This window comes from Hippoglossus hippoglossus, chromosome 10 (assembly GCF_009819705.1).
Source record: "Hippoglossus hippoglossus isolate fHipHip1 chromosome 10, fHipHip1.pri, whole genome shotgun sequence".
Classification (NCBI taxonomy): Eukaryota; Metazoa; Chordata; class Actinopteri; order Pleuronectiformes; family Pleuronectidae; genus Hippoglossus; species Hippoglossus hippoglossus.
Window position 1 is genome coordinate 18382589 of NC_047160.1, and position 16929 is coordinate 18399517.

At 42.4% G+C, this 16929-nt stretch overlaps 1 protein-coding gene across 7 annotated transcripts in view; it reads right to left on the reverse strand.

The window, feature by feature from the left end:
* The window catches only part of drp2 (dystrophin related protein 2), a 147307-nt gene that overhangs the window by 40785 nt on the left and 89593 nt on the right, over positions 1-16929 (reverse strand). For all 7 annotated transcript variants that reach the window (XM_034598325.1, XM_034598324.1, XM_034598327.1 and 4 more), the window contains 4 exons: positions 12927-13083; positions 2518-2638; positions 1866-1977; positions 368-524 (listed from right to left, as the gene is read on the reverse strand). In XM_034598325.1, the coding sequence (XP_034454216.1) occupies positions 368-524; positions 1866-1977; positions 2518-2638; positions 12927-13083 (547 nt within the window). The remainder of the gene's footprint in view (positions 1-367; positions 525-1865; positions 1978-2517; positions 2639-12926; positions 13084-16929) is intronic.

Below are 16929 nucleotides of genomic sequence, written 5' to 3' on the forward strand. Positions count from 1 at the left end.
TCACCGTGTCAGTCTGAAGCGACGTGTCCCTCTCGACATCTGTCAGATCACAGCCTCTCTAACAGAGACGTGTGTGCAGGCGACCCAAACAAACATTTAGAAAAAAAAAAAAGCCTTATTCAGATCTATCATTAATTCATAAGTAACATATTTCAGCTCTGTTCCTGTGATGTAAAAAAAACAGATGTCACTATTTTGATGTTGGTTAATGACGTGTCAAGAATGTTCGCTTTTTCAGGGATAGCCGCAGGCAAATATCTCAAAGGGGACAATTAAGTTGTTGCACAGGTGAAACCGACCTATATTTAGGATTCATGACAATGTCGAAGAGAGATAATGAAAAATTAGTGTGGTGCGGTGTGTCTACCTTGGTGGCGTCTATGTGGTCCTGCAGAGAATCTATGAAGAGGTCTCCCACAGGCTCCCAGGCGTCTCTCACGCCCTCGGCCTGCTCCAGGGCCACGGCCAGCTCCTCCATCGCTGCCTGGATCTGGAGAAGCCGCTCCAAGGTCCGCTCCATGTGTCTGCGATTCAGGTGAGAATATAATGCACCACATTTAACCACCTGCAACCGCTGCAGCAGGAAGTGTATGTGCTTATGTATATACCAAACATTTCACTACCTAAACGATTTTTTTTATTATGAGCTGAATTTTAATTATCTAACTCTTGATGAATATGTTTTTCCTAATGGCCTCTGTAATGGATTATACATGCCACAGTTTGTAATCATGTTATGGTAATTATATTATGTGTAATGTATTGCTGCATAACCTTTGCTACACAACAGTCAGAGGGAGAAATAACACTCAGGACTTTATAGCTATAAAGGTTACAGGCATTTAAATGTCGGTAAAAACTTATTTGATTCTTGTTGTTGTAGTAAACCTTTTATTATTTAATTTTCCGACAAATACAGATGATTTTGTTTCTATTAGAAATCTTTAAAGACCATTTTTTGGCTACTTTATTCACCTGGTTTATATGGTCGATTTATTTATAGAGATTAAAAGAAGTAAAAAACAAAGTGAAGTACATAACGTCATCTGGATTCTGTATTACAGTTCCTGAGCCATGAAAAATAATTTATTAACCGCAATATTATTCCAAGACATTTGAAAGAAAGTTTTGGAGACATGACCATGAACCTCACTGAACAGATACATAATCACTCAAACTTGAACTGCGAGGTTTGAGATCCGACTGAAAGTTTGCTTCTAGAAACTCTTTTCACCAAATCCTTCAGTGCTACTTTTTACTTAAGAGACATGGTGAAAAGTATTTCACAGATTTTTTCCCAAAGTAGAAGTGTCTACAATGCTACAATGTTAAAAATAATCCAATACACGAGTCCTGGATTCGAAATATCTATCTATCCAAAATAATAGTACTCTTTATGCAGACTCTACCATTGTAGCTGCTTGATTTAAAACTAATTTTAACTACTTTACATAGAGTTCAGTAACTCAGTTGAGGGGCTGCTCCGAATGGGCACAGAATAAATCTGAGGGGGATGTGAGATAATTCGGGTGAAGCACTAATATGTTTGCTTTTCCTCTAATGTTTTAATTTTTTATTTCGGTGAACTTAAAATAACACTAATGGGAATAGGAAATGTCTCTTTGATGAAAGACTCATGCTAACAACTCATAGACATCTGGGAACCACTTGTTTAATTTTTAACTAAGTAATATTTTATAAGATTAGGATATTTCTTCTTTTAATGTAAAATCTTAATCTGTAAAGTAAAGCTAAATTATTAATGAAAGAGTAACATATTTGAAATAGATGAAAGTAAATGTACCTGCAGGAACCACACACATAATGAGAGCAGGTTACACACAATGTAAAGAGAAGCGTCTGACCTATGGCGGTCCACACAGCGCGCCGTCAGCTTTTCCCACAGGTCACTGGCCACGTTCGCTTGCTTCCATACCGAGCGGCTCACATTCAAGATCCGCCGGCGTGGAGAGACCTCTGCAGGGGGTGAACGAGGTAAGTCAGGGCCACGCGGGGGTAAGAGGATAAAGGTGCAAAGAAGGAAGTGGAAATACAGAGAAGACGAGGAAATAATGGAGCGTAGAAGAGAGCACGGGTTAGAGGTCACACACGGAGAGGAGCAATGATTGGAGGTGGATGGTGTAAAGAAGATGAAGCAAACAGTGAGCTGAACACAGTGAGGTTGACTGCTTCAATATCTCCAAGGTGAGCATCCAGCGGTGCGAGACAAACAACTCGAAGAAGGCGCGTGGCCTGAGAAACACTGGAGCTTACTGTATTATTGATCTATTGACGGCACTGTAGAGCTGGTGAACTAGAGCTAATTGGTCCCGACCCGGAAACGCTCCCTACTCTCATCGTTACACCACAGGACGGATTACTGCTAGAACCTACTAATGGAAGATTTCACCTGCATGTGTCCAAACAAATGAACTGTGGGACCCGGCCGAGGAGGCTCGTGAGTGTAGGATATTTTGGCTGGCGCAGCATTTGGCACCGAGTACGAAGGGAGCAGACCTTTTCCATCGGCCAGGGTGTCCTCCGGCTCCTGGAAGGGGTGCTGAGCCAGAAAGGCCTGGGCCGACTCCAACACCGAGTAGATGAACGGCCCGCGAGACTTGACATCCTCCATGAACGCCTGCCGGGGGTGCGGGGGGTGGGGCGGAGGACAGAAGAGAGGAAAGTGTTTCTAAGTGGAAGAGAATGAAAAACAAAAGCTCTCTATCAAGTCAAGTGCTGGTTTCTCCAAAAGCAGTGGACGGGGAAGGTGAGTCATGGAGGCGACGCGACCGAACATAGACAAAAAGGATTGATGCATTCTACTGCTAAAATGTTGAGTTAGCAACTGAAAATTTAGGAAAAACTAATTTATTACCTTTCACAAAGATCAGTGAATGGTCCTAGCCTCTCAAGTATGAAAAGTTGCTGCTTATACTTTCAAATTGAATATTGTTGGAATTTGGCACTGCTGGTTGGCCAAACCAGATCACTGAAGACATGGCCTTGGGCTACGTGGAATTTGGACATTTATCACTACTTTCTGGCACTGACTAATCAACAGTCATTCAAAAAACTGACCAACAGGTTATCTGACAATGAGTCGTCTTTATCAACTTCAGCTTTATCTACAGAAAACAGCCCTAAATTACTGAAATATTATACAAATACTGTTCTACTGAACCAATACTCTTGAAACTGGGAGTGTTGGGATGTTTTGAGCTGGTAGATGGATGGGACACAATCACTTTATTTCATATTGGGAGATGGGGCATTTTCACTGTTTTCGCCAGAAACAATTCATGGATCTTGATGAAAAAAGAAAATCTGGCACATTTAAGGGAACGACCCCTGAGTGTGTTCAATTTGATGTGGCTTGATTGAATTTAAGGGGACTGTGGAGGAGGTATGCGCTCTACTGAGTCCATTCTAGTATTCACACGTCAAAGGAAGAAATGAGAACACACTGACAAGAGAGCAGAGGAGGTTATTTAGATGCAAAAACAATCAGTTGATCATTGCCAACACAATTTACAAGCCACCAGAAACAGAAACGTGTAATCAGTAGATAATGTGAGATAGAGGATGTGTTGCATGAACCTATCAGCTGTAGCTGGGTTTGGTCACATGACTGACAAATGAATAGATGGATATTATATACTGCATATTCATAAAAACTGATTCACACTAATTAGATTAATTGGATTAAATGAATTAGATCAAGTGTTTTGAAGTGATTTCCCTGATCCACATCTGCGCTCTAAAGATCACGTGTGATGTAATATACACAATACACGGTGTAAAACCTATGAGACTAACAATTTGTTTTTGAGCTGTAGAAATAAATCTGGCTTGACTTCCGTTTAACAGCAAATCCCTGTGATTCACAACATGCCCGGGCTGCTAACAAGAACAAATGAGTGTATGTCTGACTTCCATTATTCACATCCTGCAGAGACATTTTCATTTGTCTGGTTCAAGTGATGTATCACCAGCGACCGAGAATGACCATCTGAGAGAAAATACCTGGCAAACAATAAACGGAAAACATGTTTTCACACTCTTCCCAGTTGAGGGGGATTGATTGAACAGTAAGCAACAGGTTGGAGGAGCCTTACAAATGGTCTTTGTCAGCTCATAGTCACAACTCGACAGTAGAGTAGATAGAGTAAAGTTGGAATTGAGGGGAAAGAAGACACTGAAGACACAAGTGGTTAGAGCATAAAACCAAGTGTAACCAGAGGGGTTCACACAGATCTTACCTCTGCAAAGGCCCAACAGTTCCACCCAAAATCTACTGTGTTCATTTGGACATAGTTCTACAACTATTGAAGATGCATATAAAGGGTTGATTCTCTGCTGAATCCACATGATCTCAGCTCCACATTGGTGGTAGATAAAAGGTCTGTAGCCTTGTTTGTCTCTGTCCATCGACTGAAAAAAATCCTACCCCCAAAAATGCTAAATTTTTTCCATCAAGATCAATTAATTATTCTCTGTGAAATTGGTGAAAATGTCAAACACCCTCCCCTTTGTCCGGATCCAATTCAATACTTGATTGATTCTTTCTTGGCTCATGTCCCTTCAGTCTAGTTTTTTGGAAATCTGCTAAGTAGTTTTCGCACAATCCTGCAGACAGACAAGTAACAAGGAAATCAAGAAACAAGCAGACAGGGATGGACAGACAACCTCCTTGGTGGAGGTAATAATAGCATAAGTACTTATACACAAAGTCAGAAAACTGAATCTGTAATGTTAAACAGTGACAGGCTATGTACTCAAAAGAACAAATATAGCAACTGTGAGGGTCTGATATCACAAAGATATTTTATATTTTTGGTCTGTAATGTTGGTCCAGTATCAATTTTGCTCTTATATTAGTCTGATGTACATTTGACAGTTTCATAAAATACTCGTTATACTTATTTTAAGCTCAAAAGGTTACCTAAGAGCCAAGTTTCCATGGTAACAAAAATGACTGCCGACCGGCTTTAGCATCACAACTCTTGACTGTGCGTTTAGCCTTAAAATTGAAGGAGGAGAAATGTAGGTTTTCTCTTCTGAAATGTTACATAGACTCGTGCTGAGATGACACCGGGCTTCACAGGCTGAAGAACAAACACTCATGTACAGTATATATGAAACACCATGGGATAATTGGAGCGTTTGAATACATGAGTTATAAAACACACACACATACACACACTCTCGCACTGATCTACTGGCAGGACCACATAAGATTACATGGCTGTCTGCTTGTGCTGAGCCCAGGGCACAATAGGAGACCATATCTACTGGGAGTACTGGTCTGCCGGCCTGCGAGCACAGAAGACCCAATTAGCTGGAGAGGCCGGCTCCACTGGTCCACATTCAGCAAACACTCCCTATGCAAATGAAGACACACTCACTCCGCCTTCACTCAGCCACCGAGCAGATACCCAGCGCCTCCCCGGGGCCTTGAAGAAAGCCAGTGTGACCTCCTTCATTCTTCTACACTTATCTTTGTGCTGTAGAAAACACACTGCAGGTGTGTGAGAGCTAATGCCAGTTATTCCCACCTCTTGAAAGTAATTTATTTAGGCTGAATCCAAAGTCCTCAATCCTCTTACGCTATGACAAGATTACAATTCCAGCTGAAAATCTGTATCGCCGGGTTGGAATTAGCCGGGGTTGTGCGGTTGCAGCTGTGACAGTGTTTCAGCGGGCCAGAGCCGGGCAGGCCTGATAACACAGGAGTTAAAACTGAAAGCCCACATGAAACAGCAAACATCAGCCGGCCCCGAGCAAACACGCAAAAGTGTGTAAAGGTAGGGGAGCTGAGGCATGAAGAAAACCTGCTGCCTGTCTCTCCTCGCTTTTCCTCCTCAGCCTCACATCCTCGCTCCTCCCCGCTTCCATCCTCGCCTTTTCCTTAACCCTCTTTCCGTCCTCTTCAGCTCTCTATTCTCTCCATCCTCTGTTTAGCTGCTTTGCCGCCCAAAGAGGAGCTCAGCCATGGATTCCCTGAGCCAGCTGTCATGTTCAAACTTTAATTCCAGCTAAATTTCACACTCAACATTAAGGGCGAAGCCTTCAGATCAGATTAAGTTACATTATGCATGGAGCAGAGAAAGTCAGGGAGGAAATGACTTCATTGACTTCGTCTAAACATGTTGATGGCATTCCATTTACCCCTCCCTTCAGACGTCCCCCCCCCCCCCCCCCCCCCCCACATGCTTCTGACAAGAGAGAGGGGGATACATTTTCATTTGGTTTTCCCGCTTGCATGAGGCAGAGATTTTCCCACTGCGACAAATTCACAAATTCCACGCCCTTACTGAAATGCTAATTTGTCCCAACATGCAAACACAAACCGGACCCTAACACACACACATCTTCCCACCTACCTTCCGCCGTCACAACCCCCAAAAACGCAAACTGCAAACATGTTCCCCAACATTGCAGATGAGCTCACAGAGAAAAGAAAAAAAGTGTAGCACAGAGGGAGCTCGTACACCCACACACAGAAACAACATCAGAATGAATCCACTCAAGATCAATAATTCACGTTTTTTAAAATGCTTTAATTCTCTATAGAAAACTGGGATGCATTTCCCTCTCTGCTTTGTCGGAAAAGTTTTAGAGCAACCAGACGCTTGGGAGGCAGAGTCATCTCAGATCATGAAGGCGTGCTGTGCTGTAAAATGGGACATTTGAGCGAGGGGAGGAGAGGAAGCTCGGTGATGCTCAGCTGGGAATCCCAGTGAATGGTGCGGACGGATGGGAGGCGTGAATGGAAAGTACTGTTTAAGGTGAAAAGGGCAGATGCATGTGAAACTAGGAGAATGCTCCAGAAGCACAGACCTGCACCAAGACTAAAACCCTATTATGCCATATTAGAGAAAGTGAAAAAAATTCTGGATCCAACGTTTTCTCAGAATCAGCTCCTAAGTCTGTTGGATTCTTCCTTGGGTAGAGCCCCACCACTGCTGACACACAAACAAACTAGAATGGCCCCCAGTGGAGCACATTCCTCCACCAAGGCCAGACATTCAATTCAATCAAGCTGCACCAAATTGTGCACACTGAACACTATATCTTGCTAAGGGAAAGAAAATCCTGCATCTGCCTCTATGTCCACATCTAACCTAAAATATGTTTTCTTTGTCAGCTTCTTTCATAAAGTTCCCTTGAAATCCATCCAGGAGTTATTTTTTCATAAACCTGCTACAAACAAACCCACAAACTAGACATTGGATAGGTATGAAAACAGAACCTCCTTGGTGCAGGGAATCAGTTATTTTTTGCTTTTGGTCTGATTTGGGCCAACCCCACAAAAATGCCATTATTACCAATTAACAATTGCAAACACCTTATACCCATTCAGAGATCATGGAAAAAAGATCCTCCGAGTAATTTAATAGCTAGTTTGGCAGACTGTTAATGGTGTAAATGTGCCAATTTGTGCCCCACTAAACATCACCATCAACTCTGGAAAAAGGGAAATTGTGTGAAGAGGAGACAGAAGAGAAGCCACTGCAGGCTGGTGTGAAGTACATGTGTTTTCTCATTGTCCTGCTAATTGGAAGGATGATTTCACAGTGCAGCGGCTGAGGTGGGAGTTTTCGACTGAGGTGTAATGGGAGCCACAAACCTCTCACTGTCAATACCAGTCGCTTCACAAAGATACTGCACAAACTGACAAGAAGGGAAATTGCAGGGAGGGTAGAAAAGAAAACTGAGCTGTACTTTCAGAAACCAATCATGGGTGTGCATGAATACAGACCACAGGATGGGTGTGTGTGCGCTTCTGAACATCTATGCAAGCCGCAGTTTGTGATTTGCTTCAGCCACAACTGAGTTGATTTACCGGAATATAAAAGAACATCCTGGAAGTCCCGGGTAGTGTTCGTCCAAAAACGTTCTGTCACACGGAGGGAGGAATCCGAAGATCACATATTGTAATGGTTGTTACCGTCACCCACACACCTTTAATGTTCTCTTGATATAGAAATCATGCCAGCTCAACACTGTTTTATCCCAAGCGTCATTACCACTATGATGTAGCTGCTGCATCATATTCTGCTTTTTGTCTGAGATATTTTTGAGCAAGCCCCCCACACACACACACACACACACACACACACACACACACACACACACACACACACACACACACACACACACACACACACACACACACACACACACACACACACACACACACACACACACACGCCTGCTGGGAAATTCCGGTCTGTACCAACTTTAAGACACTCAGCACTCACAGGGCTATATAGCATGTCAATTAAAAAGTTGGGAGACTTTCTCCCCTTAAGGAAATCCTGGGATTGTTGTTGTGGTCCCACCAGTGGGTATCTTTGACACACAGGAAAGCCATTCATTTTATTTTATTTTCCGTCCCATAAAACAAATGCTACTGACATTTAATATCTCTCCAATTATTCTGTCAGCATGCAAAATTACAACAGCCTGCAAATATAATGTATGTATGTGGTAATGTTATAAGTGACCAGAGGCTGGTCTGGTCCACCCACTCAGGTATTCACTTATTTCCAGTAAATAAAAGCATGAGCACAGCAAAACTCATCTGGGTTTCTTCCAGAAATATGTAGCTCCAGGAGCCTGGTGACAAATGAAATACTGGAGCTCCTGAAATAAGCAAGGCAGGAAGTTGGTAACTTTTATGAGTCACAGCAGCCTGGTTCCGACCTCACATCTCTGGATTATCATTTCATTCCATAAAGGCTTCCTTGAGAGGAGAGAAAGCTCTCTGAGCTGGCAAGCTTTCTAACTAACAATCGACGAGCTCAGAAGTTTTATGAGTGGCACAGTGGTTCAGTGGTTAGCGACTGGGTTCAAAACTGGGTTCAGGCCTTTCTGTGTGGATTTTGCATGTTCTCACTGTGGCCATGGTTTCTCTGGGTACGCCAGCTTCCTCCCACAGTCCAAAGACATGCAGCTTAGGTTTATTTGCGACTCGAAATTGCCTGTAGGTGTGAATTTGAGAGTGAATGGTTGTTTGTCTCTATATGTTGGCACTGCGATACACTGGCAACCTGTCCAGGGTGTAGCCTGCATCTTGTTAAATGTCGGCTGGAATTGGCTCCAGCTCCCCCAGCAACCCTCAAAGGAAAAGGAGAAAAAGGTTTAGAGAATGGACGGACAGACGGAGGAACAGAGGGATAAGATTCCTCATTAACCTGTCAATAAGTCAATGTAGTTTGTTCAAGACACATTTGTACCATCAACTCTACTCTGCTATCCATTACTTTTTTGAGGAGCAAACATGAAAAACTCAAAGAGAAAGATGTGCACAGACGTGCCTCATCACTGTGAGTGAATCTATTGATTGTGCAATATCAATGGAATTAATCAAAAATAAATTCCGTGGTTTGAATGAGACCAGGCCTTGACGAACACTCCTCACGTATTAGCTTTGTGGGCTCCGTTAGGTTGAGCCAATTTGTACTTTAACAACCTCTTATCACACGTTCACCGACCCTCAACGTCAAAACTGGTTTAATCAGGAAAAGTAATGAAATACACTCGTGTGCAGGATCTTCAAAGAGAACGGGAGAAGCCCCTGAGACAAAAGCATCTCAAGCAAACGTGTATTTACTGAGCAATGAAGATGGGTAAAAGACTTAAGAAGACAGGGGTAATGAGATATGAGCCGAGCGGTTCAAGGTCGTGCACATAGACAGTTATCTGCGGTCTGTCTTTTTTTATTACTCATAAGAATAGACCGGTTCAAGATGAGTCGGGCCTGCACAACAACTGATCTCTGCACAATGCATACAGAAAACATAAAAATAAAATGTGTTTTTTTACCCTGAAGACAAAGACAAAAAATAACTGTATGATTATAGCACCTTTAAAAACTTTTACAAAGTGCTTTACAGTAAAAACAAATAATACATTTAATATTTGTGAGTTTTAAGAAGAGATTTAAAGGAAGACACAGAATTTATGTTCCCCACACTTCTGGTCTACTGTGACTTCGATTGCACCTTAGGGACAAAAAGTATAAAATAAATGTGAAATGTAGTTTTAAGTCTGTGGCATCGAACCAAAATGGAGAACACTGGCTGAATTAAATTATAAAATAACTTGTCAGCAAAAAATTAATTCACAGTGTTGGAGAAATCAACACAAGCTCGTGTTTCTTCTCTGGGTGACCTCTGGCATCACCGTTAATTTCATTTTGGGAATCAAATAAAGTTTAGTATTAACTTATCTGATTCTGGGCGAAAAACTTTTTTCGCTCCTGTAGATTTTTACCAAAGACTTCAGCGACAGCTCCTGGTGAGATTAAATGTATTATTTGAACATGTTGTTAAAAGCTCTATGTTGTCTTGCTATAATAGGTGCAACCAAAACACAATCAATCAAGCGCAGACGGTCACGCCAACACAGACCTGAGGAGACAGCTGAAGACAAATGAAATGAAACGCGTGGGTGTGTGTGTGTGTGTGTGTGTGTGTGTGACAGGACCTGAAGAATTCTGCTGTATGGTTATAAATATTATTTGGTTTGTGACGCTGAAAGAGAAAATTTATATTTCTGTTGCGCTCCTGTCACTCCCCCTCCTGACCATGTCGTGCAGAATCAGCTGACATCCAGTAATTTACGTCAAATTATCATTCCAGGTTTTAAAGGCAGAGTGCCTTTGCTGCCTTTAGAGTGAAGATGAATATATTTATTGGAAATTAAAACGAGTGCAGAGTTTTTGCCACGATCAATGAAGTCTCAGTCAGTGAGTTTTGTGAGCTGTTGTGCGCCTCTTTCCCCTGCACGCCCTTGAAGGGATTTAAAGGCCAGTTCAAATCACTGAACCGTGGAGGAATTATCTGAAAGGGGGAAGAGGTGGCTTGCTCCTCTGTCAGCAGCTCTAACTGATGTTCTCTAAAGCCCTAAACTTTCATACTGGAAAAAATAAATAAATGTGGCTACCAGTTCCATCAGGTTACCATCGGGTGAGGAGAACTTCGCAATTTGTCTTGGATCGAGTCTATGGGGTGAGAAACCGAGGTGAAACAGCTAATCCTCATGTGGCTCAGTGTTAATCAAAGTCTTTATTTTTCCCTTAATAGCTTGAGAATTGTGGTTGCACTGTGCAGATTGTGTGTGTATGAACAGTATGTGTGTGGCCCTCCAGACATTACTGTGAATAAGTGTGTAGTCAACATGTCTGCTCAAGTAACAAGAAAATTCAATTTATCACAAAATATAAAAACACAAACTTCAGTTTATTGTCGTAATATAAAAACTGTCTGCTGACGTATGCTTTGATGTACTGCAAAAATGTGTGGATCAATCCATCAATCAAACACAGCACATCAACAAAATATCAATATTTGAAATATTCATGACAAAAGACACATAAATGGAGAGGTGTGACAATGTTTAAAATATTCGTGCAAAAAGAAAATGTCTAGCTGAGAACTATTGGGAATATTTGAATTCCATTTGCTCTGTTTGATGGTTCCAGCTTCACAGATGTGAAAATGAGTTACTGCCATTTGGTTCTGTCAAGGAACATTTTTGGTTTTTGATCTGATGGTCAAAGAAGTGACAAAATAATCAAGATCAAATTGATCAATAATGAAAGTACAATATTATTTGCAGCCCTTTAGTCTTCCGTCTAAACTCATTCCTAGTTTCCTTAAGGCGGCTATATACTACCTGTCAGTAGGTAGAGCCCAAAGTCAGGGCTAAAGCTTGTGAGTATTGGACTTACAATGAGAAAGCAATTCACACTGAGCTATGAGGATTGGCTCTCTCAGCAGAATCCACATCAATGCTTGGAATCATTCATAGTTTATATCATAAAGCAGAGCCTTTAAAATTTTAACTGAGTGACTTTTTGTTTCGCTATAAAGCGGCGCTTCTGTCCCTGACTCTTCAACTGAGCAAGTGGCAAAAAATAATCAGCTGCAAAATGTCTCCATTCAAGTCAAATGGAATATGTTGGTATGGTGTAGTAAAGACGGCTGTGGTTGAAATTATGAATACAAGCCCTCTATATGATCCACAGAAATATTATAATATTTCCCAACAAGGAGAAAGAGAATGTTGTTCATGTTTCTTTAGATATTCAATAAACCAACCTTTTCCAGCAATGAAATGTTGGAGCTGCATGTAGAAACTAATCTGTGGCACCCCCAACACGAGCCTCACCTTCATCATCGGTATCTGTGACAGCCGATCTTCAAGAAAGTTTCATCTCTCTGGTGTTGACTCAGACTTGACAATAAATTCAGCCTTGATCAACGTCTCTGATATTTACAGCTGCCAGCGAAGACTCGGTTACATACAGAGCTGCGTTTTGTTCATTTCCTTTTACTCCTGCTCTGCGAGCATACACATTTACAATACCACGCTGCTCCACATGTTTCTTTACCACGTTAACCGTCTGCGGCAACAACAGATTCAACCACTGTGCAAATAAAATCCCTGTCCTTCCAACCGCCAGCCGCTCAGACCGCGATGACAGAGCCATCACACGCTCTGCACAGATCACAGCACATGACCCTGGGCACACCCTCGATCCATTTCTCCCACTGCGCCCACGTGGGGGACAACACAGGACTTTAAAGTCGAGAAGGGAGCTGTAGAATTCCCTTCTGCCACTCACGATACAAAACAGAATACTCCTGCGAATACAGCTTGTATCTACAGCCTCAATCTGTACATGTGGTACATTTGTGTGTGTGTGTGTGTGTGTGTGTGTGTGTGTGTGTGTGTGTGTGTGTGTGTGTGTGTGTGTGTGTGTGTGTGTGTGTGTGTGTGTGTGTGTGTGTGTCTGTGTGTGTGGGAAGACATTCTGTGGTAATTAATTACCTCTTGGGAAGTATAATGATGATTAAAATCTCTCCCATGGATACTTGCACTGAATGGGTTATATTTGCACTCATCCACTTTACCTGGTGGAACTCCCTCTGGTGCTGGACGGCCCCCACGTCGCCTCCTATGGGCAGCTGCTCCGACAGCTCCTCATCCTTGGCTGTCAGCCATTCTATGATCTCCTGTAGCGAGAGCTGCAGCTTCCCGCTGTTGTCAGAGAACGCCTCTAGCCGCACCCTGCCAACACACACACACACACACACACACACACACACACACACACACACACACACACACACACACACACACACACACACACACACACACACACACACACACACACTCAAATCAGCAAACGGTAACATTCCCCTAAACACAATCTAAATACTGCACATGGCATTTGGTCGCTGTCTCCCACTTGGCAACACGTGAACAACCCAAAACGAGCTATATTTACATTTTACTGCTAATAATGGTGAGTTACCAAGAGTTTCAGCCCCTCTAAGTTTTAATACACCCTCTAAGCAGAGCTACTTCTTCAGGGCACACTACGGTGACTCGTTGTCAGAAAGTGGCGAGACGATCCAGGGAAGCGACTCTTCTCAAGTCAAACTGTCAGGATTCACATTTGCAGGGTTTTTGTGCACCCGGCTATAAGAAGCTCAGTGGTTTACTGGATTTTAATTTAATTTAATCGCTCAATAAAGTGTATGTGCTGGTGATAACTATGTTCAATCAATTAACCATTACATTTGTGAATGCCGTTATTATAGCCGACTGTTCACACGTAGCACACACACAACCACGTTTTAGTTCTAAAGCGCATCACTGCTGCTGCTTTAAAAACTCTGCAGCTGCATTGTAGATGACGTAGTGACCCTCATTCTCTTTCTGATTGGCTTTTATAAGTCACCACTCGACTACCGGCAGTGAAGGCAAAGCGTTGTAAACACTTATTGTTAGTAAGTGTTCCACCTCATTGTTCATCCAAGAAAATAAAACCCTCATCTTACTTTCCTCTATTGATGTTTCATATTTATGGTATTTGTTAGTCAGCAACCACCTGCAGGGTCATAACCTGCTTCCTGTTTACACCAGTGTGCACACTGTACATACAAGGTCATAAGATATAAGTGTTTTGGTTTGTTAGTACGAACGGGGACTAACAGTGAGTGGCACCCAGTTCTATTTAATTGTTTGACTATTTTTCCACTGATCAACAGGTGGTGTTAAGATTCAAGGTACTACACCATCAAAGATGGGGAAGAAGAAGACGTCTGCCAAGCACCAACGTGTAGCCAAACAACCGTGGCTTTGAAATGCTTTTAAAAATTAGCTGCCAAGATTTATGTGGAGAGAAGCGCATTTAACATGTTTGTAAGAGCTCCAGGATACACACAGCATTTTGGTCGCAGAGAACGCAAACAGGACTTTTGTTTGTTTACAAGGAAACTCCGCAGGGCACCTTAAGTTTGCAAAACACATCGGTTTGTTCACGTCCTAAAAGAATTTCCTCATTAAAACTGAAAGAAGCTCTTTGAGAATGTGAATAATAAAGCAGGCTGCCACGCTTTCCCAAGTGTTAAAGCTAAGCATCCGAACAGGGAATGAAATAACAGTCTGATCCCACACGTTTCCTCATCGCCTTTACCTGGACTAACTCTTTACCTTTACCTCCACCTTTACCTGGACTAACTCCACACAGCTCACACACCTGCTCTGCTCTTCATCTCCACATCTATAAATCATCCACCTTTTTCTGCAGGGTTCTCGTTATAAAATCAATCAAACAAGTCATGGAGCTAATGTAAACTTAATTATCTGGCTAGAGTTGATAAATGTTATCAGCAAAACCTTGTTACTGGAGCAGCAAAAATCAACTGTGACAGACTACAAATGAGAAGCTGCTTTTGTCTACTTCCATCTGAAATCATGGAAACATTGTTTATAAAAAAAAAAAAATCAAGCATTTTGATAAATGGAAATCTGCCGCCGTTATCACGATGAATTGCATATGGGCTGTGCAAGAAAAGAAAAGCTTGACAGCGTCTGAGGAGATTGGGCCTTAAATTGTCATCTGTGGTGGGTGTTTTGTTACGTGTGAGTAAATATATGCAGCAGAGTTGAGCGAAATTCAAGCTGAGTCATGCTCCATGATCCCAAAACAACAGAATACAGCATCTATCTACCTGCAATACTGTGTCATATAAACATATATACAGTGGTGGAGGATGTACTCACACTTATTATATATTTCAATCAGAAGAAATTTTAATTGAAAAATTAACAAAAAGTAACAGACGTCAATTTGATGTGATATAAATGAGACTATTTGGTGCTCAGACCCCTCTTGATGTAATTAAGGTTGAAAGGGTGGTGAGGCTGTCACATAGTATAGGATCCCCCCCCCCCCCCAGGTCTAGACAATAATGGCTGATTGGATCTAGAAATTGTTGATTGAGTGTACACTGGATATGGAGACTGGAGGTGATTGGCTCGGAGGAGCGGATGACTGAAATGACAGCTGACAGCGAGAGAGAGAGAGAGAACAGATTTCAAGCAGCAACGACACAATAGGCTGATTGAGATCATGGCAAAAATCTAATTGGATCACTGTAAACACCCAACACAGTGTTTTCAATTAACTATCCAGACTGTTGCAGCCAGTCATATTCTAATGTCTCCCCCCACTGTTTCATAATGAACCAGAAAAAAAATCACAATAAGATGATGAGATCTCTATTTAGCTCCATTGACTTATTGTCTGCGGCATTCAATGCAGTTCTCTCACAGGCGAGAACACATCTTTCACTCTGTAGCTTGTGTACGAGTCACTTGGGCTCTTCTGCGCTTCAAAGAGAACTGCATGCAGATGCACCTGCGCTGCACAACCGACTGAATCAATTCTGTGGGAAACACTGAAACAGTCAGCTGATTAGAGGGGGCGTGGAGTGGGAGAGATGAATGGAACAGTCTTCCTGATTGAACTTAATCTGAGCTTCATTTATAAAGTCAGTCACAACAAGCAGACAGACAGAGACACAGAGTCCCAGGTTGGTTCCAGGTAAACCAGGGACAACTCAAAGAGCACGTATCAGCTCGCCACCTGCCAGCATCATGAGAGGTGTCTGAGGAAAACCACCGCTCTTATATCACTGGCCCAGCTGGCACTAGTGTGGTGGCTGGTGGGGCTTGTGTGAAAGCGTCCCACTGTTTCAATTACACACCAGGAGCCAGCACTCAAATATCATTATTCCTGCACATCACAATTTGCCAGCACTGTCACATCAGACATGATGAGTGGGAGCAGGAGCAGAAAGAGTGTCTCTGCTCACAACTGTAAACAAGAGGGAATGTTGCAAAAAGAAAAATGTGACTGGATTGATGTTAAGAAACGAGAGTAAAGCCAGAGGAACAGTTTAAGATTTCAGAGTCTCAGTGGAGTCAGCGTAATCACAATGATGTAACTCTGCAAAAATATGGCGTTAACATATAAATGACTAAACTCCTCCAGTATGTGTGGTCCTGTGCCATCAGCAGGCCGCCGTCGGCAATGTCATGTCAGTGACTGTAAAAGAAATGTAAGGCAATTTTCTGCAAACTGAATTTGGCACAGACGAGTTCTGACACATGAGGGATTAGGTATCACTTCAGGGAGGCCTGATACAGGAGGGCATGTGCTAAAAGCTCTGGGACTTTAAGGGTGAAAAGACGGAAAAGGTGAAATCAACCTTGTAAGTGCACATTTCAGAATTGATAAGCCTCTTTGTTCGACCCTGCATGAGGCAGGCCACGCTGGCCCCTCGCCTCTTGTCGCCCTCTTCAGCCTGGCTCACCGTGATAATTGAATAAGAGAGCCACTGTTTTTTTTCCTGTGGCTCCAACAGCATAGGCTCTAAATCTGTAATCGTTTTTGAATACACACTCGTATACACAACAACACACACACACACACAAAAAAAAAGCGTGAATGGAGTAACGAATCCGACTGAAATGGAGCGAGCCCGGGCCTCAGATATGTCCAAGTGAGGTCATCCATTCAAGGACGACCCTGGAAATATTGCGGAAAGGCTTCAAAACACA